Genomic DNA, 26,113 nt, shown 5'->3' with positions numbered 1-26,113 from the left:
CGGAAAACGAAATTTCAATAGGTCTTGTTAATAACGAAAGAAAACTGCCGTTGACGAGGACTTTGTTATAAAGTAAGCCATTTTTTTGTGAAAAGTACCGGTACGCATTCCTTGAGATCCCTGATAGGGTCCTAGTATTAGGAGTAACTAAAACTGACATAATCGTGTTGTTGTTGTTGTTGTTGTTGTTGTTGTTGTTGTTGTTGTTGTTGTTGTTGTTGTTGTTGTTGTTGTTGTTGTTGTTGTTGTTGTTGTTGTTGTTGTTGTTGTTGTTGTTGTTTGTTAAATGGCGTTTTCCATTCTCTTTATAATACTAGTATTTACCTGACTGTGGCACGAACTACAGTAGTCTCTTTACCCAGCGATGACGACACGTGGTTTGCATGACCAATGCTTCAACATTTCTCACTTTAAAACGGATTTCCCAATTTTCTTTTTGAAACTTCACCGATGATGTGTCCTGTGTTCATTTTTGCATGCGTTCACTTTTTTGATAACGTCATCTCCCGAATTCCGGTACAACAGTCAACCAGTCGTTGGGCTCATCATCTGCTAAGCTTATTTTCTTTTATTCGGTGAAAATTGATGTAAATGATAAACTCGCCATAACAAATATGGGTTTGTTTGATATGATAATATACTTATACACGTCTGCGGCGAATACCGGTATAATGTTTTCTCCTCTTGTTTTCAGTTGAAAGTTCATAGTGAAACTAAAATTAACCAAAGATCCTACGTACCGTACGTCGGATCTTTGGTGAAACCCCAAAAGTAGAGTTGCAGTTGCTTGCGCAATTGCTAGCTTTGTGGTCGACACCCTTTTGGCTTTCCATAGATTTCAGTTTATGCCTGTGTTGTGATCATGGCGGACGAAAGCGATGAGCGGAGCTTATCCACGGAGCAAACCGAGAAATTGCTTCAGTTCCAGGTAATTACGTGCATTATAGTCACAAGATTTGGACAGACACTATGTCCTATATCTCCCCCGTGTTTTGTTACAATTAATGCGAAGTGATTTTCGGCTGCACACCATGACATAAAAATAAGCAGTCGAACGCGGAGCTCGAGTGTACGTGTCGGAGTGCGAGTGTAGATGACATAGTGTGCATTGACTGCAGTCAATGTGTGCAGCACTCGCTCGATGGGGATACACCCGCGGCCTAGCGTAGAATCAATTCGTGTGTATCACATTGTCATTAGTTCACCATCAAACTAAATTAAATTTTTACAGGTTAGTGGCAGTGCTTAATCATGCTAGTGATGTGGCGACTAAAAAATGGACTTGCAGAGCCTTGCTTTCACTTTAGTAAAAACGAGAACATTGATTTAGAAATAGAATGGTCAGTAGAACCCTACTAGGCTATACTGTAACTCGAACTGTTGGTGTTAGATCTATTTTGTATTGTTAGAACTTAGTAAATTTAAATGAAGAAAGGAGAGGAGGCACTACAGACAGTCACACACAGGGTAGTGTAGGGCCGGGCACTGTGACCACTGCACTGGGATTCTATTTAAAAGTGTAAAGAGACTGTACTAGACACCTGCACCTGTAACGTTAGGTCGTTAGTGTTAAACTAAGCCGGGGAAATAGTCTAAATCTGGCATACTCGTGAAATAGGCCCCACCACTGTGTGTGCGGTACTACTACTATGGTGGTCGGTGGCTTTCCTTTACTCGTGAATTCAACCCCACTGTTGAGTGTTGACTGTGTGGCATTCAGTAACAATAAAATGGTAGGGTAACATCCCCAGTATTCGGTCACTTAAGCTTTTTTGCAATATTTTTCAAACTAAAATAATACATACATACATCATATCTACATCAATGTATGTGAAATATATCAAATTTCTTTAATCTCCATTTTCATTTTGTTAAATATCACACAGAATTTCACAAAATCGCAAAATATATCACCTTGAAAATTGCCCAGTATACGGTCACCGGCTCCAGTATTCGGTCTCGCGATATGCGCGTGCAAAGTCAATGCGTGTTCAAGGCAGCTGAAAAACGCGCGCGCGCGCTACCTTGTTGGCGCAAAATTGCATCGGGGACGTTGCGGCGACCGTTGGTGACCGAATACTGGGGCCTCGGCACTTGCATTCAACCCTTGTACATTGGGACACTTTATCGGCATGTACGGAAATTTTGTTTTTCTTTTGCGTTTTTGAGGATACCATTACACTTCAAGCTTGCGATAAGCGAAAAATCCCACGAGAGAACGGGGGATTTCTCGATTTTTAGTGCTTTTTCGGCGACCCGTTCTCTTAAAACTGGGCCTTATCCGCGCGCGCTTTTGGAAACTAGCGCCGATTCTGCACTTTTGACGGTAAAATTTGGGATTTTGGACGGATTTCTGGAGGGGACAAAGGGAGTTTCCTGTTGTGAATGAGTGTGCAAGTATGTGAATTAGTGTGATTTGCGTGTGTTGTGACAGTTGAACTTACTGGCTGGTGGCTAGTGATAAGTGACCGAATACCGGGGGCTGACCGAATACTGGTGCCCTTACCCTACACAAGCACAGTGGTGGGGCTTTCTTCCACAGACTATAATACTTGTGAATGCAGCCCCACCGAAAGACGTTTACACATGATTGATAGATCATGAATACAAATTACAATGATACAGCAGCGGAGCCGATTTCCATGGCATAGCATCTTTCATACTTCCTTCTTTCCTCTTTTTAGACTTTTACCTGTATTCTTTCTTTTATTTCTTCTCTTTATTCTTGGAAGGACTTTCTGATGGCTCTCGAATAAACCAAAAAGACAACCCTAACCTATAAACCCTAACCCTAAACTTAATCTAACCTTGCTTACGCACAGCTACAGTGGACAGATGCATGTGTACTGCGATGGGGCGGATTTCACAATTTTGCCCTAAATCTAGGCCTAGTACTAGTAGTTCTACTAGACTAGGCTAATGTTAGATTGTTCTCATATTTAGTAGAGTTTTCTATTTAGTAGTTCTCTCAACTGGTGTAGGACCACAGCAGTATCCACAGTTCTTCTGCACTCTAGTCTAGTGAATTGCTAGACAGAAAAATCTGTCTGTCCAGAGGAGTCTTTTATTCTTTTTCTTTTTTTACTTTATCGGCTCTCCAAGGGGATTCCGTGAAGACAGATATGCAGTCTCCGCGGAACATATCCCCGACGAACCAGATACAGACCGATCTTTCGGTCAAGTGATTTACATGCAACTTGTTGGAAAATGATTATGATTGCTGGGCCTGGGGAATGATTAGTCATCAGTTCATGTAATACAACTGTATATCGATTGGACATTAGAGCATGTGCTGGGCTGGTGAATTCTTTTGTTATACACTGTAACTTGTAAGGGTATACAATGTGGTCAGCGAAGGTCAAAATTTAATGAGCTCGGCTTATATTGCTACATGTATGTACATCTTGACTTTGTAGTATAAAGTCAAGATGTACATATTTTTAGTAGTGTGCTTGTATTGCTGCAGAACTTGTATAAATTATACAAGTTCTGCAGCAAAACAAGCACACTACTACAAATTGCCTTGGAAAAGTTAGATTACACAAAAATACATTTTCTCCACAATTCTGACACAGAAAAAAAGAACAGCTATCCATACCAGAAACAGTGAGTAATCTTTTGCGAAAAATATATTCTTTTTTTTATGAAGTATAATACAAATATGAATTTAGGCCATGAATGCTGACACACTTGTGTACAGTTTTGGAATCTGTTATACCCATTTCCTGTCTATAGGTCTAAGTTGACACTACAAGAACCTGCCAGAAGGAACAGGTTAAGTGACCCATAGTTCCTTTCATTGCTTGATGCTCTGTGATACCTGGCTATGGTTTTCATTTCAATGAATGTTTAGTATAATTTTTTAGTCAGATGGATCTATTAATTTACAACTCAGAGGGAGATGTACATGCAATGCTCCCCCCCCCCCCAAAAAAGAAGGAATATAACAGTCAAACCTGGCTTAACAGCCACCTGCCGTACTATGACCACTGAAAAATTCCCCCTGAGAGAAAAGCCATGTGAAAAGACCTTGTCTACAGAGACCACCTGTATATAATGGCCACATTTTTCTTCTCCTTGCGTTGCCATTATAGACAGGTTTTACGTTATTTGTATATCACTTCTGTCCAGTTGCCAAACACAATTAACAAAAGAGACACTTACTGTAAATGAAAGGCCCCATTGGGCATTACTAAATCATCCAAATTAGATGTCATAGTAAACATACAACATACTATGCTTAATGGAAAAAGCACAAAGCAAGACAATTTGTCACATAGATGACACATGAAATGTACTAGGTAGAATTGTGACATGATGCACTCATTACACAGCTATGTATTTTGATGCTGTCATGTACAGTAATGAGATGAGAATTTGACTTAAAGCTGAGACTGCAACGATCATTTCCATGTCTCTGTCCCCTTGTTGTTTTTTGCCATTAATTGATGTCTGATTGATGTTTTTAAACATTTCAGTGGAATTTGTGACATCTCAACATGACCTAATTTTAGCTCACAAAAAGTCTAGAGGCCACAATATCGAAGTGGACAAACAGTATTCTCTGCTTGATTTGAGGAATACAGTGTATTTCTTCAGCAATCGATCTGTGGTTAGTCTCCATGAATGTGTCAACTCAGCTACATCTGTAAATTTGTTTTAAAGGGAAGATAAACCCAAAGAGCAATGTGGATTGAGTGAAAGCAGCAAAATTAGTAGAACACATCAGTGAAAGTTTGAGGAAAATCGGACAATCGATGCAAGAGTTATGAATTTTTAAAGTTTTGGTGTTGGAACCGCTGGATGAGGAGACTACTAGAGGATATGACGTACAGTTGTATGAGTGGACAACAATACAAAGAAGATATAAAGGAAATTCAACAAAAATTCACTTTTCTAGAATTATGAAAGAGCAGTGGACCAACCTCTTTCAGAAAGCAGGGGGAATAATTGCTACCCTTAACATATGTCAACATCAAGTTGATGGAATTTGTAATTTTCATGAAAAATGGATTTTTGTAGAATTTTCTTTATATTTTCTTGGTATTGTTGTCCACTCATACGTCATAACCTCTAGTAGTCTCCTCATCCAGCGGTTCCAACACCAAAACTTTAAAAATTCATAACTTTTGCATCGATTGTCCAATTTTCTTCAAACTTTCACTGATGTGTTCTACTTATGTTGCTGCTTTCACTCAATCTACATTGCTCTTGGGGTTTATCTTCCCTTTACGAATAGACTACTTCGATAAATGCTAGTCAAAAAAACATGATCTTGTCTATGAGTCAGTATAGGCTGTGTGGCTCCTACACATTTTTGTCCTTTCCCCACACATAACTATACACATGTATTCAACTTGAAAAGTCATGGAAAATTCAAACATTTTTTTGAGAATATAAGCTTTAGAGGATGAACATGCATCATCCTATATCATCATGGTGAAAGTAAGTGCATTTATGAATATATTTTTCCCTGTCTCTCATTTCTAGGATCTCACTGGAATAGAAGATATGGAAAGATGTCGCAATATCCTGGATCAACATGACTGGAATATTGAGGTAAATGGCAAAGACGATGTTTTCATACACCTGTAGGTGATAACATGTTCCCAAAAACAATGGTGTACATCCATCTTTAGATATCAGTGGAAATCACAGTCAACTATTAGTACTGTAATTACCTGGTCAACATTGAATTAGATGCTGGTATAGAATGGATGACTAAACACTGTAAAAGGAACTTTGCTCGAGAATTTGATTTATGAATATTTAAGTAGAGCACACAGATGTTACGAGAGTATTATGTGGTTCATGTATCATGTACAAATGCAAGAAGTAGCGAGACACACAGCATTATTTGTTTGTACAGCCAATGGATTTTGCAAGTAATAATATGAAACCAAGATGACAGTATTCTGAACCTTGTCTGATTGCTAACACACTTCAGAGGATTTTTTCCTCAAGGGCGTACAGTTGTATGTGTGTGATGCCAGTCGAAACTTTATGCTCATAGTTTGACAGTGGAATGACTTTATATGGTCATGACATGGTTGAATTGTAGAATAGCACCCTAGAACATTCTGTCCTTGAGAAAGGGGAAGGAGGAGGGGGGTTAAAACTTGTGTCATAGATTAGCATGCAGTTGTATCGTGTGAGGTCCATAACAATCATTCTAGTATGTCTGAGCATCAATGATTGCTGAGTGAGTGAGTTGCGATCTTCGGTGATCTGCAGGTGCAGCGTGCACTAATGAGTTCCATGAGTGATGAAGAGGGGCCAGTTGATGGGTGGCGATAGTGAGGAAAGCTTGTCAGTCTGCAAGTTGCAGTCTTACTACAGGTGCACACACCCGGTAGTTGCGGGAGCGCTGTTGGATGATAGTGCCGATCACCATTAGCATTGATAGGCAGATTGCCGAAGTTGAGCTGTCATCAAGAGTAAAGCGCATAGGTGTTGCTACATGTAGGTAACGTTGCCTTCGTTGTCTTCTCCGCACATCACGCAGTCTGTAGTCATACCAGGGTGTGTGCATGTATGCTTCTTAGTGTGACGTCACAAAACTAAAAGAAGTTTGCTAAAGCTGTCATCCCCCTCAGCAGAATCATGAGCTGAACTGTGATCGGACCACTGACTACAGTGGATCGGACTTCTTCGGACTTGGAAATGGGTCACAGCGTAAGCGCTAAAAAGGAGTCGATAGCATAGGTCTCTTTAGGAATCTTGTGCCGTGCGCCTGCGTACGCATTCGACTAAACCACTGGGTTTATGTGCCTTTAATAGAGATGTGTGTATGAGATGTCTACGAGCCCAGCTCATCCCTGTTAAAGAGGTTACATTGAGATGCTTACCTGAACAGCAAATACGGAACCTGCTGTGAATTTCCAAGAAAACATGTCTTCGGCCAATGTCGCAATACTCTTGGCAAGTCACGATGTCATCCGCCCAGAGTGAGCTTGGTTTCTACTCCAAGAGGAAACTAATTGTGACCAACCTTGGCAACTGTCCTAGCAAACCATGAATACAACGCTTGTATGCTGTCTGTTCTGGTGACGTCATTTAGAGAATGAATGTGTGTGCATGCGTTTAGGTTTATGAGCCTTATAGTGGACTGTGTTCAACTGTGAAAGTGCTTTCATTCATCATCAATCTCTTGATCAGTATTCCTAAGATTGTTACAAATCTACTGAGAATATATATGCTCAATAGAACTAAAGTTGTAAAAAGGTGGGATTTTGATAGGGGAAGTGTGCCGAAGTTATGATCTGATTGAATCTCTGAATCCCCAAGTTCCAACTTCAACTCTGTGTCCTGTCTGTCCTCCCACTGGCATTTCATGGGGCTGGTTGTTATCAGCTTCTCTCTTTTTTCCCATTCATGCCAACATTAGATGTGTTTAGAGGAGCAAAAAAAAAACCAAACAAACCCCATAACACCCCCCCCCCCAAAAAAAAAATAAATAAAATAAAATGAAAAATAAAAAATAAATAAATAAATAGAAATAGAAATAAATAAATAAAAATAGGGCATAGTGATTGCTCCTCTCTGAAAGCTATTATGTCATGCAGACTTGAATGGTGACTCATAAAAGCCTATTGTGAAAACTGTAACGATTGTGGTATTTTGGGACTTTTTTTATTTCACAGACCGCTGTGCAAGACACACTCAATGTGTCCGAGGGCAGACCGACGGTCTACGACAGGTCTACGCCATCGTCTCAGCAGCCCGTACGCACGCCTGAAGTGAACACACACCCAAGGGACCAGAGGTATATAGTCCGTGGCCTCTCTTACAAAGAACTTTGGTGTACATGGTACACATTTCATGAGCAGTTATGATTGTTGTTGCTTGTATCAAAGTGGAAACCAGGCATTAGCTGCATGATTATCAGTTGTTACACTGGCAGTAGTGGTTTTGTTTTGTTTATATTTTGTTTTTTATGCCTCCGCCACGAAGTGGTGCCGGAGGCATTATGTTTTTGGGTTGTCCGTCTGTCCGTCCGTCCGTCCTTCCGTTCGTCCGTCCGTCCGTAATGAATTTTGTGGACAAGGTAACTATCAAAACCTGTTGAGGTATCCTAATGAAACTTGGCATGTATGTGTATTAGGGGGTGAAGTTGTGCCTATCAACTTTTGAGTGCACGTGCTCAAGGTCAAAGGTCAAAAGGTCAAGGTCAAATACATAAAATTTCACTATTTCCACCATATCTATGCAATGCCTGAAGATATTTTCTTGAAACTTAGTGTATACATGTATTACCCAATTTAGATTCTCTGGTGAAAGTTTGGGTCATGAGGTCAAAGGTCAAAGGTCAAAAGGTCGAGTAAAAGTATTAAAACTTCTTTTTTTTCTCTGTAAATTGGAAAATTGTTCAAGGTATCTTCATGGAACATAGTATATACATGTACTGACTGGCAATGATTATCTAGAGAATGTAGGGTTCATGGGGTCAAAGGTCAAGTGCAACACTTCAAAATTTTACTATTTCCCTCATGTTCATGCAATGCCAGCAGGATTATTTTTTTTTAACACTTTGTGTATGCATGTGTAACCTAATAGAAATTCTCTGGAGAGTTTTTTTTTCTTTTTCTTTTTTTTTTTGCCTCAAAGGTCAAAAGGTCAAAGATCAAGTGAAAGTGCTGAACTAACTTTTTCCTCCATATCTCGGAAGTGGCTCAATTTATCGTGAAACTTACTGCATATTTATGCATGTTCTACCTGAAAGTGATTATCTTATGAATTTTAGGGTCAAAGGCCAGATGAACATGGTAACAATTTACTATTCAGTACAGAAATTGCACTTTTTCTCCATACCGGTACCATGAAAATTACTCAATGCATAAATGTATGAATGGGTCAAAGTCAAGTTAAAGTCCTTAAATCCCCAAATACATGCTCTCCTATTCATCCCATTAAACCAAGGTCTAGGAAGGTGAACATTCAACACATTTGTGACAAACTTGTCATTTCAATATTTTGCCAGTTTTGTGAAAATGTAATCACACATTGTCTACATGTACTATCTAGACCTATTAGGAGAATCATGCATTATGGCGGAGGCATACCAGTCGCCATAGCGACATTTCTAGTTTGTTTTTTGTTTTAAATATTGATAACTATCTCTACCAATAAAATCCAGAGTTTGATGGTTGCAGTTTAGTGAGATTCACCTGTGGTGAGCTGTTGTAGCAAGTACAGGTGTGTTCAAACTGACATACTCATGTGCCTTGGGTATTTAAAGCAGAACTTGACCCGGGAAATGTTAACGTTTTGCCTGTGATTAGATGGGAACTTACCTTAAAGGCATACGATCGTCATCCCTTTTATGGTACGTAAACTCCGAACGACCGAAGTTTGTGCATGCAATTGCGCAATGCCAGACTCGGTGCTATATCCATAAACGTGTGGGACAATGCTGCCACTGAGACACGTGTGTGTGTACGCATCATACACAAACATTGTCACCGCGAGCTGCGGTGATTGGAGGAGAGAGGCCAGAAGACGCGTGGCTCTTTTGGCCTCTCTTCATGCGCATGCGCACTGAGAGTGTGCGTCCATTCGGAAGCTCTCGTGGCTCGCTCGGACAGCCATTTTGGGTTAGGAGATTTGTAGCACAGAGCTCTTGTAGTCTAGAGTGTTCTTCGCTGACCCATTGAGCCAGCGCTATTCTCATTCGGGGTCACTACATTTGATACAGAATGGGGGAGGCAGCGTGTTGCGTTCGTCTCCGTGCGGCACAAACCACTCGCCATGATTGTATGCCTTTAATTGAGCAAGTAGGATTCTCCCCCCCCCCCCCCCCAAAAAAAAAAAAAAAAGCAGTGTACATGGTGGATATTTGTTACATCGTTGTACAAACATTTATGAGATGCTGTCATAATTAGATCAAGCCAGTCTCGACTTGGGGGTCATGAATTACAGTGTTGCAGCAAAAATTGTCACCTATCCTTCAGTACGATCCTACGGACCCCGGTTTGATTCCTGGTCTCAATGAGCAATGTTGAGTGTAATCCCTCTTGTAAGAGGCAAAACACTCTGTCCCTCGGATATGACATTAAATGAATGCCTCATGTGTGAGAGAGTCGCAACTCATGCACATAAAAGATCCTTCTTTATTTATTCATCGCAAAGAGCAGGGTGTTTAACCTGCCGAAGTGGTGCCGCCTTACATCCAACTGGGCCCCATGGAAGACTAGCTATTGCAGCTAGCTATTGCAGCTGAATATGGGCTATCCAGCCATCTTCTTAGATGGAAATGAAACAAACTAACTCTTTCTTCAACTACAGAGTTTACACAGTAGCACGACCACGGGCCAACATGTCATGGGTGCAATGGAGCTACGCCATGCTCCTTCTTCCGTTCCGACTCTGCTATTCCACAATATTTGACATCCTGAGATGGACCTTACGGCTCTTCTGGCCGGACCCGCGGCGCATCGTCACAGACCCCCGTGGCGACGTGATCTCGTTTATCAACAAGTTCGAGGAAAAATACGGGACGAATCACCCAGTGTTCTACCGTGGCAGTTATAGCGAGGTAATCATTGCAATATCACTAAGTTTGCTAAAAATTTTGTCATCTTTTAACATCATTAAAGAAAAAAAAAACAGGTCAGATAAAAAAAGCAATTTCTATGTGTCACACTCAGCAACAAAGTTGTTGTTTTGATATAATGTAGGTTTATCAGTTCTGAGGTTTGTTATCATTTTTTTTTTTTTTTTTTGGGGGGGGGGTGGAGATATCACCAGATGGATATACCATAACATTTTTAGGATGAAATATGATTTTGTTACAATATCACAGTGCAAAAAGGTACTGTGACATGACCATATTTTCATATCATCTTCCGACATCATTATAAAAACCAGGTCAGATAAAAAGCAATTTCTGCGTTCCACTCTCAGCACCAAAGCTGTTGTTTTGATATAAGTAGTTTTATCAGTTCTGAGGGTTGATGGTTAGAGACCAAGTATAATTTTCTTGAAATTACCAGATGGATATGATATCATAACATTTGTTGAATGAAATATGATTTTGTTATCATAGTGAAAAAAGGCTTTGTGACATGCTCACAAGCAAACATGCTTTCTGATCCAAATCTGTTGGATCTCTTGTGTAATATTTTCATCATTGAGATTTATTGCATTTGTAGTAAACACCAAAAGATATGTATTTATTCTTTGGCATATGCAGTCTGTGACAAATTGTAACTATAATAAACTAGAATATCTTCCAACTTGCAAAACCCAGCATAACCAAAACTACGTGGGCACCTTCTGAATAAAAAAAAGGAAGACATTTACAATCCCTTCAGCTGATTTTTGTTCTTTAATAAATGTCGGTATAGATAGATTCAACTGTCTTTTGTCCTATGCACTCTTGGTTTGCACGATTCTGTATTTCAGGCTCTTGCTGAGGCCAAGAGAGATTTAAAGTTCTTATTAGTTTATCTCCATGGAGACGACCACCAAGATACAGATGACTTCTGTAGGTAAGTGAAGGAAGATTTCCTTGGGAAAAGGAGGGGTAGGGGTCAGCAAGGGATAGGGCCTTGCAGGGGCGGATCCAGGAATTCCGCTAAGGGGAGGGGCCTTTACAAAATTAAAGGGGGTGCAGCGCTCCCCTCCCCCATTTTTTTCTTTTTATTTATTTTGTTTTAACAAAAAATAAAGAGGGGGCGCGCGCCCGGTGTGCCCCCCTCTGGATCCGCCACTGCCTTGTGATAAAGGGTGCTGGATCATAAAGGTCTCTCCCCCCCCCCCCCCCTTCTTTGAGTAAAATGGACTAGCCCGAGCCCCGTCACCTTTTAGATACTGAAATAAATCTGGATTAAAAATAACCCACACAAGCCTGTCAACAACTAATTAGGGTGTGGCTGATGAGGGTGAATTCACTTTTTCAAGTGTTGCAACACTTGAGAAAGAGCGAATCGCTTGAAAATATTATATATATATTATATTATATATTATATAATATAAATATATCGCTCAAAAATTTATGTGCCGAAGTAAACTTTTGGTAAATACAAAACTGAAACCATCACCAACAGTTTATTTGGGCACACAAATTTTAGAGCGATTCACTCTTTCTCAGTTGTTCAGTGTAAAGTGTGGGTTCCTCAAGTGTTGAGTATCTTTCTGAAGAGCTTCAACACTTGAGAAAGAGCGAATCACTCGAAAATTTGTGTGCCGAAATACACTGTTGGTGATGGTTTCAGTTTTGTATTTACCAAAAGTTTACTTCAGCACACAAATTTTTGAGCGATTCACTCTTTCTCAAGTGCTAGAATACAGCATGAACTTAGTTTCAGTTTTGTTTTTGATGATATATATCTATATGTATATTGCATTAGAAATTGACATTGAAAATAATCACACATGCTTTTGCTTTCCTATATAACAAACACCCACTCCAAACAAATATATCACATGCAAGATAAATTTCAAAGATAAAGAAATTTAAAAAAAAAGTTAGAAAAATAATATGTGCTAAAGAGTTGATCAACATTCACTAAGAAGTTTGGAATGCATAAACATTTCAGCACTCATCATTTTCATATTTTTTTTTATTACTGAAATTGTATTTTATATCAATTCATTTGTTTGGAGGGGGTGTAGCTTTGGGAAGGTTACCAGATTAATAGATCGATACATCTGCCTCTTGTTCAGTGGCCTCTTGCAATGATGTACTGTCGGCAATATAGTCGGCCCCTCTCCTGACCATACAGTTAACAAGAGGCCACCAAGCAAGAGTGAGATTGATTGGTCTACCTGAATTATAGCTTAAAATTGATTGGACTGTGGCCATGCATCGTATTTGCACAAAGAAATATTTTTATCCTGACACAAATCCCATAACCAGAACTAATGTACTATGTAGCACATAGGTACACTACCTGATCATAGTTAGTTTCTGAGAATTCAGTCCATACTAAATTAACATATTTTGGTGTAAAAAATACACTAAATTGCAAATGAAACGTTCGGTAACAATCAAAACCTGTCTGTATGGAATTCTAGTAATAAAAGTGTTACTTTCTTCGAGGCCTTTTATCAGCTCTGGAACAAAAAGGGCAATGTCTCACTTACAGTTTTCACTTACACAAAAAGAGGTATGTCGGACAGTAGTAAGAGGGTCAGGAATATTGGGGATAATTTTTGTCGAGCCCACCGGAGGTGAGGGGAGACTAAGGGATAACCTGCGGCGTCTGTTCGTCCGTCCGTCCGTCCGTCCGTCTGTCCGTAACGCTATAAAAACTTGATATCTCTGTACTCTGGGCTTCAATTTGAATCAAACTTGGAGGGAAGAGTGGTCATACAAAGTTCTACCTTTTACCAAGTATGAAGGTCACCTCAAGGTTAAAGGTCACAGGCAGGGGTCAATGAACTTTTAGGGCCCAATGTTAAGTTTTTAGGGCGCGTTTCGATCATGGGCCATAACTTTTGATCCGTAAGTGTATTTGTGACCAAACTTGGATGGTAGATGTACCTTGGGGAGTTGATGGTCACCACAAGGTCAATGGTCATAGGCAGAGGTCAATGAACTTTTAGGGCCCAATGTTAAGTTTTTAGGGGGCGTTTCGATTATGGGTCATAACTTTTGATCCATAAGTCCGTTTGTGACTAAACTTGGATGGTAGATGTCCCTTGGGGAGTTGATGGTCACCACAAGGTCAAAGGTCACAGACCGGGGTCATTGAACTTTTAGGGCCCAATGTAAAGTTTTTAGGGCACGTTTCGATTATGGGTCATAACTTTTGATCCGTAAGTCTATTTGTGACCAAACTTGGATGGTAGATGAACCTTTGGGAGTTGATGGTCACCACAAGGTCAAAGGTCACAGACAGGGGTCAATGAACTTTTAGGGCCCAATGTTAAGTTTTTAGGGCACGTTTTGATTATGGGTCATAACTTTTGATCCGTAAGTCTATTTGTGACCAAACTTGGATGGTAGATGTACCTTGGGGAGTTAATGGTCACCACAAGGTCAAAGGTCACAGACCGAGGTCATTGAACTTTTAGGGCCCAATGTTAAGTTTTTAAGGCACGTTTCGATTATGGGTCGTAACTTTTGATCCATAGGTCCGTTTGTGACTAAACTTAGGTGACAGATGTCCCTCGGGGAGTTGATGGTCACCACAAGGTCAATGGTCATAGGCAGAGGTCAATGAACTTTTAGGGCCCAATGTTAAAAGGGCATTGTACCGGTTTTTTATTTTTTTATATGTTGTTCTTTTAATTCTAAAAGACCCAGCGGTGCAAACAGAATCAAAATTTCATAACGATTTAGTCCGTAATTTCATGTTGAAAATGGAAATTTTTTGGCGAGAATTATGCTAATGAGCTGACGAGCCCGGATGTCGTGATGTCACAGGTGCCAAATGTTTCACTGATTACAAGCCCTCGCATACGCGTGCGTTAAATCGTGCCGAGTAGCAGACGACGCTTTAGGCCCAATGTAGCTAGCAGGCGGCACTTGTGTACTGTCCTATCCATGCAGCTGTCTCAAATTTCGCTGAACCAAATCGCACCAAAATTACAGGATATACTTCTAAGCATATTTCAAAATACCGTATTATATTTGAACGAAATCGGTAATCGAGAAGTATCAATATTGGCGCCGAATTTCAAGTTGTCACTAAAAAAAAACTCACACTTCGCGAGAGATCATGGTAAACGCGATATGCACAATCTAGAACTGAAGTTAGCCGACTAGTGCTGTGCAAACGGGGAATTTACGCGGGAACTAAATTTAAAAATGTCATGATTTTAGCGATTTGTGTGATTTACGAACTTTATTTTTCGTTCAACTTAGCTCAAATAATTTATAAATTGATTTCTTGCTCCCGATTACTTGAAAGATTTGTCTCATGATATTAGATGGCTAACTTCAGTCTGTGCGTGCGCAGGCAAGTAGGGCTACTATGCCGCGATCACTCTTGTTTAGTCGTACAGAGCAGATTGTTTTTAGCGACGACAGGAAAGTCGACAACTTCACTTACGCTTCTCAACTTGCGATTTGGTTCCAATTAGCGTGAGCAAGTGGACATGAGTCATAAATACTTCTTGTGATTTTGGTGCAATTTGGTTGGGTGAATTTTGAGATATCTACATGGATACGGAAGTACTCTAGCACTATGCCTATACCAGCGCTTGGATCGCGAGACAGTGGCACTGTTTGTATCTACGTGGTCGGGCCACTCTTCCGAGGTATGGGTCCTACTAAAACTAGATCTAAGTTAGTCCTTGGTGTTAATAAGACCACCATGAGATTTATCTCGACCACAAAAACATTGAAAATCCATAAAGCAGATACCTTACCTGCAAAATTCAGCACAGAAACAACAGGGCCTGCAGCACAAGGGCCTCTAGCGGCAACACTAGACCTTGGAGTCTGGACTTTCGTCTGGACTTTCTTCAAGTTCTGGCAGCAGGGCCATTCGGGGTATGTATTGCATACGAGACGTTTACGCTGTGCCTATTATTAGCGCTGTGCACGTACAGCTAGCTGTCGACGGAGCGGCGAGTAGAGTCTTCTCGGTCCTTGACTGCTCACTAGTCCTAGTCCTAGTTCTAGTCTAGAGTCTATATGTACTGAGTGCTGTTTTCTTCTAACTAGACGTAAACCGTGATTGCCGTTGACTATTTTTTGGATTTAGATTTTAAGAATCACTCAGTCCTCATCTTCATTAGATAGTTTGAACTGTGATGTCGAACCACGCTCATCATCAATGCATTAGTGCAACGTTACTTTTTTTACACATAGTTTTCTATGGGCAGCACGTTCGGACAATGATGCCAATTTCATTTTGCATATCTGGAATATTCCCCACAAATTTGGTCTAAATAAAAAGCTTTTGAAGAGATTCCTTTTAGAAATTAATAAATATTGTTTAACATGTTTATTTCAGCTCCATATTGCAATTTTACTAAATAACAGTTTTTGCAGTACTTCGTGTGAGATTTCATCAGTAAATTGACATGTGTAGAACCTTTCTAGTTCGTTTTGCTAAATTCGGAGGTTGGCACCTGTGACGTATGCCAAATTGTGTGGATTGTTCCTTGGCTTGCTCGTTTTCATTTTTTTCAAAAAACCATTACAGGCTTATCCTGGGTTTTAGAATCCTCTCTTTCCAGTTGTAGGCATCAAAAAATGTAGATTAGAATTATCAGACAAGTAGAAAATGTCAGTACAGGTTTCTTTTAAGTTTTTAGGGGGCGTTTCGATTATGGGTCATAACTTTTGATCCATAAGTCCGTTTGTGACTAAACTTGGATGGTAGATGTCCCTTGGGGAGTTGATGGTCACCACAAGGTCAAAGGTCACAGACCGGGGTCATTGAACTTTTAGGGCCCAATGTTAAGTTTTTAGGGCACGTTTCGATTATGGGTCATAACTTTTGATCCATAGGTCCGTTTGTGACTAAACTTAGGTGACAGATGTCCCTCGGGGAGTTGATGGTCACCACAAGGTCAAAGGTCACAGGCAGGGGTCAATGAACTTTTAGAGCCCAATGTTAAGTTTTTAGGGCACGTTACAATTATGGACCATAACTTTTGATCCGTAAGTCTATTTGTGACCAAACTTGGATGGTAGATGAACCTTTGGGAGTTGATGGTCACCACAAGGTCAAAGGTCACAGACAGGGGTCAATGAACTTTTAGGGCCCAATGTTAAGTTTTTAGGGCACGTTTTGATTATGGGTCATAACTTTTGATCCGTAAGTCTATTTGTGACCAAACTTGGATGGTAGATGTACCTTGGGGAGTTGATGGTCACCACAAGGTCAAAGGTCACAGGCAGAGGTCAATGAACTTTTAGGGCCCAATGTACTGTGCATTTATGTTTATGACTCCTAACTTTTGATCCATAGGTCCATTTGTGAACAAAATATTTTTTTAAAAAGGTGTTGTTCGTTTGTGGGAGAGACACATTACGGCACTTGCCTTGTTCGAACTTAACAGTTTCTCCATAATAATATGATGCCACATTTTCAAGATAACGTTCAACTGATTTCATAATACAAGTGTCAATATAAATCTCCTCACTTATGTCACTTTGAAAAGGGGAACATCTTGGAAATCCAATCCACCGTTACACGGACATTGCTGGAAGATCAGCCATTGCAGGGCTTCTTTTTTTTTTTTCTAAACGTATGAGATGAAATGTGATCCACCGTTACAAAATCGAGCAGGACATCGCTCAAAACATCTGTGACCCTCAATTAATATACATAACATAGACATATGTTTTCAAAACTGATCTTTTCATGAAAAGTTGCTTACCACCTACCCCTTTATTTCTGACACATCACCATGGAAGGGATGATTTCTGACTGAACTAATCTACCACGTTACCACCATTGCAAAAACAGTTCAACGCGGACATCAACCTGTAAAGCTATTGTAGTTGTTTTGGGATGTCTCAATCATGTCAAAACCAATTAAACTTTCAGTTTTTCTCAGAATTGTGTGATCTTTAACATTTCATAGAGTAGTTTCTAAATATCTCGCAAAAAGTTAAAAGCTGAATCCTCACCTCAACCGATACTATCCCATCCCTCAAAGTAGCAACACCCATTCAACAATATATGGAGGTACACTCTGCTGAGTGTGAATGTGATTTAATTGTAATTTTGTGTTGTTCATTCCATTGCAGAGACACACTAGGTAATGCTGAAGTAATAGAGTACATCAACTCCAGTCTTTTATTTTGGATTGCATCTGTAAACACTCCTGAAGGGTACAGAGGTGAGTTCAACCCTGCTTTTTCCTGCAGGTTGTATTCTATCTGATGCTTCCATTCCACAGAGATTTTTTTCTCATCAGTCACTCATTGGAAGCGAAGTTCATCGCTTCCTGCCACCCACCAAAGTGTATTGGATCACAGTCCGATGAATCCGACTTGAGTTGGTTGACTATTAGGTCAATGTCGGACATGTCAGGCAGTGATCCGATGAGGCGAGATTGTCCGGTGAAGATCACATGTCACACGTCTGACACACTCACCTGATAATCGACCAACCAAGTCGGGTTCATCAGACTGATAACGATACATTTTGGTGTGTGGCCGGAAGCAACAAACTTTGCTTCCAAAGAGTGACCGATGAGGAAAAATCCCTGTGAAATGGAGGTATAATCTATGTGTGTCTTGAAAGAATGTCATTGTTAGGACTCTGGATGTTGTATGTGAGCACTAAAGTGATGATGTCAAAATCTTTTGTTGTAGCTTGGGTTGGAGCCAGGTGTGAACGTGGTTAGCAACAATAGTGTTCACCGATATTTGGGCCAGGTGAAGTTGGTAAGAACCAGTTTCCATTACTATGAATGGCTATTACATCATACTTTGGTACTCTATGGCCCGTATTCACAAAGTGTATTCACGAAGCGTATTCACGAAGGTGGTTTAAACCTGGTTTAATCCTAGACCATGGTCTGAAATCAGCGTACCTTTGACATGCTCGTAGCAATGTGCATTTATTACTGGACGTCTGTCGGCGTACGCAATATGTCCATCATGTTTATGCAGAAGAAATTTGCATAAACTATGGTTTAAATTTTGTACCATCTTCGTGAATTCGGGCCTAAATGTTTCCCCAGTGTTCTCAAACTGGGGAAGTAAGTAGCATTAATTTTGGTATGTCTTTATGTCCTACGATATCAGGATGTGTCCAGGTATTTCAGAGCTGCCAAGTCCCCCCGATTCTGCAGGAGTCTCCCTGAAAATGTCAAAATCTGTTCATGTCTGAATAAGAGAATATTAAGATCTCCCTGATTTGGGAATTATTTTCGCTCATTGAAATGCATGTAACACACAGATATCTCCCTGATAGCTGTGTGGAATCTCCCTGATTTGGATGTGGGAATATTGGCACACCTGGTATTTGTAGCACAGTATCACAAAGATGCCAACTGTTACTTTTTTTGCCGTATTTTGTCTTGTTTTTACTCCTCTTGCTTCTCTTCCTCCTCCCCTTCTCCATCTCCAGTATCATTAGCACTGCGGGAGAACACCTACCCCTTCCTCGCCCTCATCGTCCTGCGGGACAACAAGATGACCGTGGTCCTGAGGATAGAGGGCGCCGTCACGGGCGAGCAGCTGCTGGAGCGGCTGCGGCGCACGACGTCGGAGACGGAGGGCTACCTGGTGGCGATGCGGATGGAGCGCCAGGAGCGTAACCTTGCCAACACGCTCAGGCAGGAGCAGGATGCGGCCTACCAGGAATCCCTCCGGCAAGACCAGGAGAAGGTGAGAAGAGGGAGCAAGTCTCTTTCACTTTCACTTTTCTAGAGTAATGATAGACCACCTGACTAACCGCTTTCAGAAAGCAGGGGGAATTATTACTACCCTTAACATGTGTCAGTATCAAGTTGATGGAATGTGTAGTTTTCATGAAAAATGAATTTTTGTGTAATTCTCTTTATATTTTAAATTGTTGTCCACTCATGACGTCATGAACTCTAGTAGTCTCCTGATCCAGTGAATCCAACACCAAATTTTTAAAAGTTCATAACTTTTGCTTCGATTGTTTGATTTTCCTCAAACTTTCACTGATGTGTTCTACTAATGTTGCTGCTTTCACTCAATTCATATTGCTCTTTAGGTTTTGGTTTCCGTGAGAGTTTGGACATAATGCTATGAGATCAAAGGAATCACTGATATACATATTTCCAGGTGGAGAAAAAAAATGCAGGAGCCTGCCATCTTAACCCTAAAAAGGCCGGGGGGGTTTAAATCAACCCCCCCCTCGACATTTTTCGCCACTACTCCGCCACGCGAAATTTTTTGACCGCGCCGTTCGCTGACTTTTTACTTTCAAGTCTCACGCATCTTTTGACACCACTTTCGCAAAAATCGTGCATACCGTTACGACGCTGCATAACGTTTTATACATGCCTGTCAGACCGAAAATGGCTCAAGAACGTGATTTTTGTGTATAAAGTCTATGCAAATGGAGTTTTCTCTTCTTATTCATAGAGATATGATTATTTTAACTTTTATAGGCTGAAACTATTTAATTTTATCATAATTATGCTTGATATAGGTTCTGTCATAAATTTTGCGGGAAAAAAATGATAAAACAAAAGGTCGAAAAAACAACGAAATACATAAGAAATTCAAAAAACAATAAAATACATAAGAAATTGATTTTGATACCAAATTTTTTTTTCAAGTACATTGTTAGGAATGCTACAAAGAATGTTTTCACCAAAAATTAGGATTCTAGGAGCTTTAATTTCTGATTTAGAGCAAAATGTATGATTTTATGCATATATTAGCATAATTGATTATTATGACGAAAGTTTCCATTTCTTTTTGTATAGCTTGGTAGATTACGCCACGGGTAATGCATGTGCCAAATTTCATGGCGATTGCGCGATCGACGGCGGAGATCTCGGGGGGTTGAATCAACCCCTCCCCGGCCACAGAACACCCAAAAAAGCCTGGCCTGGTTAGGGTTAAAGGGTAAATCCAGTCCAAATATAAGTTAGTGTGATAAGAAAGAGTAAAATATTACGAGTTCAATGGTAAAATTTTGATTGAAATCGAGTGAAAAGTAAGGAAGTTATGACATTTTGAAGTTTCGCTAATTTTTCAGGAAACAGTTCTTGAACGGTCAATATGAATATGCAAATGGCAAAGTGAGCATGGCATACCCTCACAACTTGCCATATAGTTTGTACATAAAATTTTGAAATGTCCAGTTTTTCATTCAAATGCAAATATGCCCGAGGCTCAAATCCTGATATAACTGATCACTATTCTGAAGTTGATCCTGATATATCTAACTGATCACTATTCTGAAGTTATTCAACCAGGAATAACATCATGTTTTAGACTTAAAGGACAGAAACATTGAATTTTTGTCATTTTTTTTACACGATCAATGGAAAATTCTGACATTATGACATGGTCAGCTCACTCATTTGCATATTCATATACACTGTACAAGAACTGTTTTGCAGAAATAAGCAAAATTTCATAACTTCCATATTTTTACCATTGAATTCGTAAGATTTACTCTTTTTTATCAGACTAACTTATCTTTGGATTGGATTTCCTCTTTAAGCATGTTAAGTGTTGTGGTAATGACACCCTTAACTCTTGTTTTCTGTAATCCTTTTTGATTTGTTTGCGTTTTGTTTTTGCAGGCAAGAAAAAAGAGGGAAGAACAAGAGCAGAAGGAGAAGGAAGAGCAAGAAAGGCGAGATGAGGAGGAGGAGAGGCAGAAGAAGAAAGAGGTAAGTAGACCCGCACTTTAGCAGGATTAGTCATAGTGATTAGGATTAGGATGATCTGCCTATATGGTAGAGGGAGATGGACAGATCAAGAAAAAGAGCTGCTGTTTTATCTCTCTTTTTTGTGTGTGTGTGTCAGAAGGAATCAACTTTTAAAACAAATATTAGAAAATCTAGCAGTTGCCAGGTGATAAAAGTTCAGGTTAAATACTCAGGTGATTTACCTCTCATTCTTTGCACCATGCAGATGATAGCTCTTTTGGTACATAAACCTTTCAGCCGAGCTCTTTTGGTACATAAACCTTTCAACCGTATCAGGGCAATTACCCCCTGAGGACAATTTTACCCCCCCTCCCCCCCACTAAATACTGGTTAGTGATAAAGTTAGAGTAAAGATTAGGGTTATGGTTTGGTTTAGGGTTTGGGTTAGGGTTAGGATTAGGTTCAGGATCAGGATTAGGGTTAGTGTCAGGAGAAGGGTGTGGGGTAATTGCCCAGGGGGTAACTGCCCTACCCCTCCCAGCATTTCATCTGGGACATCGCACAGAGACAGTCAAAACTCGACAGGTCGATGTGTTATACCAAGTAGCGCTGGCTACATGACATCTTATGCTTATGCTCTTTCAGTGAATGAAATCCCTAGATTGTAATGGTCGGTGTGATAGTTACTATATAGATGCATGCTTTTTGTTCACAGCCTGTGTTAAGTTTTGAAGCCCTCCCCCCGCCCCCAAACCCCATAACTGAATGAATACACTTCTTTTGTCATGCTGTGATAGTCCTTTGTGACACACGGCATTGATCACATATATGGAATTACATTTACCAAATATGTCCTCGCAAATTTTTGTTTTATATTATTGTTGTCATTGCAGCAAAGTCGTGTTTGAAATCACTATATGGATATGCACGTGCCCGTACTGTAAACGTCAATATTTTCACGTGATCAATTTTTCGCGCTGTGCTATTGTCAAACCATTCAAAACGTGCAGAGAAATTGTGAAGATATTTTCGCGAGTTTTAGAATTCGCGCTAGCCAGAAGTAGTGCGAAATACGCAAGAATTTATGTACTGCGAAGATTTCTGCGTTTACAGTACTTGAGTCAGCTGTGTTTCAGTTTTAGAAAATGCACCTTTTGTACACACAAGACTTATGGACAAAATGTCAATTCCTGTTTGGGGGAAAAAGTGTTAAAATACATCTCCTTCTGCCATTCAGAAGAAATGATTATAGACTATGTGTTCTGTATTGGGAAAAAGAAAGGATAAACCACCACTTTCATTTTCTTACCTAAATTTATATGTTATCCCATTGAGGACAGGTTGATTTTGCTACAACACGCATTTCCCATAGACACCTCCCCGAGTATTCTCGGGACTTATCTTCAACAGGTTCAGAATTGATAGATTAGGGCTATGTTTACAGGACTTCAGTTTAGTCACTAAACCTGAAAACATTGGATGTTACCATATCCCTCCTCGTAGGATAGAGCCAGGCTTAGGATAGAGAAGGCAGCCAACCTCGAGGATGAACCAGACGGTAGTAACCCCGACGCCATCAAGATTCTTTTCAAGCTTCCCGACGGCAAGCGGCTAGAGAGGGGCTTCCTGAAGACCTCCTCGCTAGAGGTGAGAATGGCACGGCCCCTTCCTTGGGATCCGTGTGCTTCTGAGGGGATCATCTTGAGGACTTCCTTAAGACCTCCTCGCTAGAAGTGAGAATGACACCACCCCCCGGGCTCTAGGTACTTGTTGAGGAGATCAAAATGTTCCCCAAATCTCGAGGGGCTTCCTTAAGACCTCCTTGCTACAAGTGAGAATAACACCACCCCCTCCTTGGGCTCTAGGTACTTGTTGAGGAGATCAAAATGTTCCCCAATTATCGAGGGGCTTCCTTAAGACCTCCTTGCTACAAGTGAGGGTAACACCACCCCTCCTTGGGCTGTGTGTGCTTCTTGAGGAGATCAAAATGTTCCCCAAATCTTGAGGGACTTCTTAAGACCTCCTTGCTAGAAGTGAGAATGACACCACCCCCCGGGCTCTAGGTACTTGTTGAGGAGATCAAAATGTTCCCCAATTATCGAGGGGCTTCCTTAAGACCTCCTTGCTACAAGTGAGAGTAACACCACCCCTCCTTGGGCTGTGTGTGCTTCTTGGGGAGATCAAAATGTTCCCCAAATCTTGAAGGACTTCCTTAAGACCTCCTTGCTAGAAGTTAGAATGACACCATCCCCCGGGCTCTAGGTACTTGTTGAGGAGATCAAAATGTTCCCCAAATCTCGAGGGGCTTCCTTAAGACCTCCTTGCTAGAAGTGAGAATAACACCACCCCCTCCTTGGGCTCTAGGTACTTCTTGAGGAGATCAAAATGTTCCCCAAATCTCGAGGGGCTTCTTTAAGACCTCCTTGCTAGAAGTGAGAATAACACCACCCCCTCCTTGGGCTCTAGGTACTTGTTGAGGAGATCAAAATGTTCCCCAAATCTCGAGGGGCTTCCTTAAGACCTCCTTGCTAGAAGTGAGAATAACACCACCCCCTCCTTGGGCTCTAGGTACTTCTTGAGGAGATCAAAATGTTCCCCAAATCTCGAGGGGCTTCCTTAAGACCTCCTTGCTAGAAGTGAGAATAACACTACCCCCTCCTTGGGCTCTAGGTACTTCTTGAGGAGATCAAAATGTTCCCCAAATCTCGAGGGGCTTCCTTAAGACCTCCTTGCTAGAAGTGAGAATAACACCACCCCCTCCTTGGGCTCTAGGTACTTCTTGAGGAGATCAAAATGTTCCCCAAATCTCGAGGGGCTTCCTTAAGACCTCCTTGCTACAAGTGAGAATAACACCCCAAAAGTCAATAATGCATCAAAATGTTCCCCAAATCTTGTCGTCGTTTTTTTCCTCACTTGTTGATCAGACCATAGCCCAATATTACGGCAACATGAGAAATGCAGCATAATGCTTTATGTAGAGGATACAAAGCAATATGTAATCCCAAATTGGATTGGTCTGATCTTCGATCAATTCTGCTTCAGCATATTTATTTTTTCTATACAGAATTGGTAAGAATTTTGTAGTCTTTTCCTTCTGATTTATGTCATCCATTTTTCGGCAGATTTTGTAAATTTATAAGAATGAATCAAACCTGGTGTGGCAAATGATCTTCTGTAGTTTCCATAATATATTTCTTTGTTGTATATTTTTGAATCCCCTGGCAGTGGCTTCTAAATGGGGTCTACTTTAATTAAGTTATAATTTTTTCACTGTTTCTCATGCTGTCTCCCCTCCCCCTTCACTCTCCCTTTATTATCCTTCTACAGGTCCTGTATGACTTTGTGTTTGTGCAAGATGGCGTGCCGGAGGAATTTCAGCTGCAGACCAACTATCCACGCCGCATCCTCCAGTGCCTACCCCAGGAGGAGAGCGCGACGGTCCCCACGATAGGGGAAGCGGGTCTGAGTCAACGAGAGATGTTGTACGTCCAGGACATCAGTGATTAGAGCAATGCAATGACTGCTGTTCTCGTCGTGTTGTTTTTGTAATAACTTCTTTATGAAAGGAAACTAATACCATTTAGCGCGGAGAAGTGTGTGTGTGCGGGCAGAAACGGCCTGATTGTATACAGAAATGTCTGGAATATTCAAGAGTGGATACGCTTAGTGTTAAATGAATCTTATTGCTCATGGAGTGCCAAAATCTACTCAACCTCTTTTGTGTGGAAATTCCTGCAATGCCTCGCGAAATCGAGGAACAGAATTACTGTTTGTCTGTATATGCAGTTGACAAAACAAATAAGCTAGTAAAACCACTGTCTGTTTGTTGCTTGTTTGGTTGTTGTTGTTGTTGTCAACAAACTTACGGCAATTTACATAAAATGAGGCGAAACACATGTGGCACTCCATAGTTCAATGAGTAATCAGGCCAAGAAGTACGCCAAGTTGGGAAGCTCAATTGGAGCTTTCAGCAGTTGTTGGTTGTTGGAGAAGAGCTTTTTTTATAACTCATGTGAAAGGTTTGAATATGCAAATTATCTATCCTTCGTTGTGGAACGGGAAAGACCAGCGAAAGTCTAGCAGCTTAATTATCAAAACTTCAGCTTCCTGCAGTCCGTGAACAAGCATTGGGGGTGTGGGACTATACAGTAATGAGTATCATCATTCTTTACTCAAGATGATAACGATGCCAGTATGAGATTGTGAAACAGTTTAGCCACTGCTTGTTTTGTTTTGTTTTGTGTTTGCTTGTTTTGTTTTGTTTTGTTTTTTTTTTGTGTGTTTTTTTTTTTTTTTTTTTTGGGGGGGGGTTTCTGTCCATAAAACCCCGCAACATTTGCTACTTATATGCTTTCCCTAAGATATTAGAATATATGCAAGGCTCTTCTTATCCTGTCTGTTTTCCAAACTTCAGCTAGAGCTCAATCTCCGAGGGAAAATAGCATTGGATTAGGTGTGAGACACATGCTAGTGGCACATCTGGTCAAGATCTTGTATGATTGTTGTCCCCAGCTCTTTGTTTTGTATTGCGAAAGTCCGTCTCCATTGTGTGGATGTTTTCTGTTGGAATCCTGAACCTTTCTCCCCTTGTTTGTCTTACTTAATGCAAGTGTATCGCAATCGCCACATTAGCACGTACTAGAAATATCGACAGCGAACCCATCATCATTTTACCTTGAGAGGAAAAGGGAGGAGTTTGTTTTAGTGTCCAGATTTGATTGTTTGTGTGTTTGTTTTCTTGAAGAGATGCTCAGCCCACGGTACGTAATTGTTAGTCCTGTACTCGCAGCACATCGGACATTCCTTAGAAAGGGCGACCGTATAACGGCAGACATCATTAGTCCCGTTTGTTTCATGTGCTTTTCATCTATTGTCTCTCAAATACCTCACGGAT

At 40.6% G+C, this 26,113-nt stretch overlaps 1 protein-coding gene across 1 annotated transcript; it reads left to right on the top strand.

Annotated features, from left to right (window-relative positions):
• Positions 1 to 852: 852 nt before the first annotated feature.
• Positions 853 to 25,003, top strand: LOC139725872 (FAS-associated factor 2-like). Its single transcript, XM_071636950.1, has 10 exons — positions 853 to 928; positions 5,491 to 5,559; positions 7,644 to 7,765; positions 10,285 to 10,534; positions 11,404 to 11,489; positions 17,657 to 17,748; positions 18,987 to 19,246; positions 21,151 to 21,240; positions 22,723 to 22,866; positions 24,547 to 25,003. The coding sequence occupies exons 1-10, from the start codon at positions 863 to 865 to the stop codon at positions 24,724 to 24,726; spliced, it is 1,359 nt and encodes a 452-aa protein (XP_071493051.1). The 5' UTR covers positions 853 to 862; the 3' UTR covers positions 24,727 to 25,003.
• Positions 25,004 to 26,113: the final 1,110 nt, after the last annotated feature.

The sequence above is a fragment of the Diadema antillarum genome, unplaced genomic scaffold (assembly GCF_040938485.1).
Source record: "Diadema antillarum isolate AM-2024a unplaced genomic scaffold, OU_Dant_1.0 seq00000063_RagTag, whole genome shotgun sequence".
NCBI lineage: Eukaryota > Metazoa > Echinodermata > Echinoidea > Diadematoida > Diadematidae > Diadema > Diadema antillarum.
Note: the sequence above shows the minus strand (reverse complement) of the source record. Positions and strands in the feature narration are given on the sequence as shown.

Excerpts from the sequence above, each read along its gene's own strand:
- LOC139725872 (XM_071636950.1), top strand. The coding sequence starts at position 863 with ATGGCGGACGAAAGCGATGAGCGGAGCTTATCCACGGAGCAAACCGAG. Across the intron at positions 929-5,490 it reads AGAAATTGCTTCAGTTCCAG|GATCTCACTGGAATAGAAGA; the intron begins GTAATTACGTGC and ends TCTCATTTCTAG. Across the intron at positions 5,560-7,643 it reads AACATGACTGGAATATTGAG|ACCGCTGTGCAAGACACACT; the intron begins GTAAATGGCAAA and ends TTTATTTCACAG.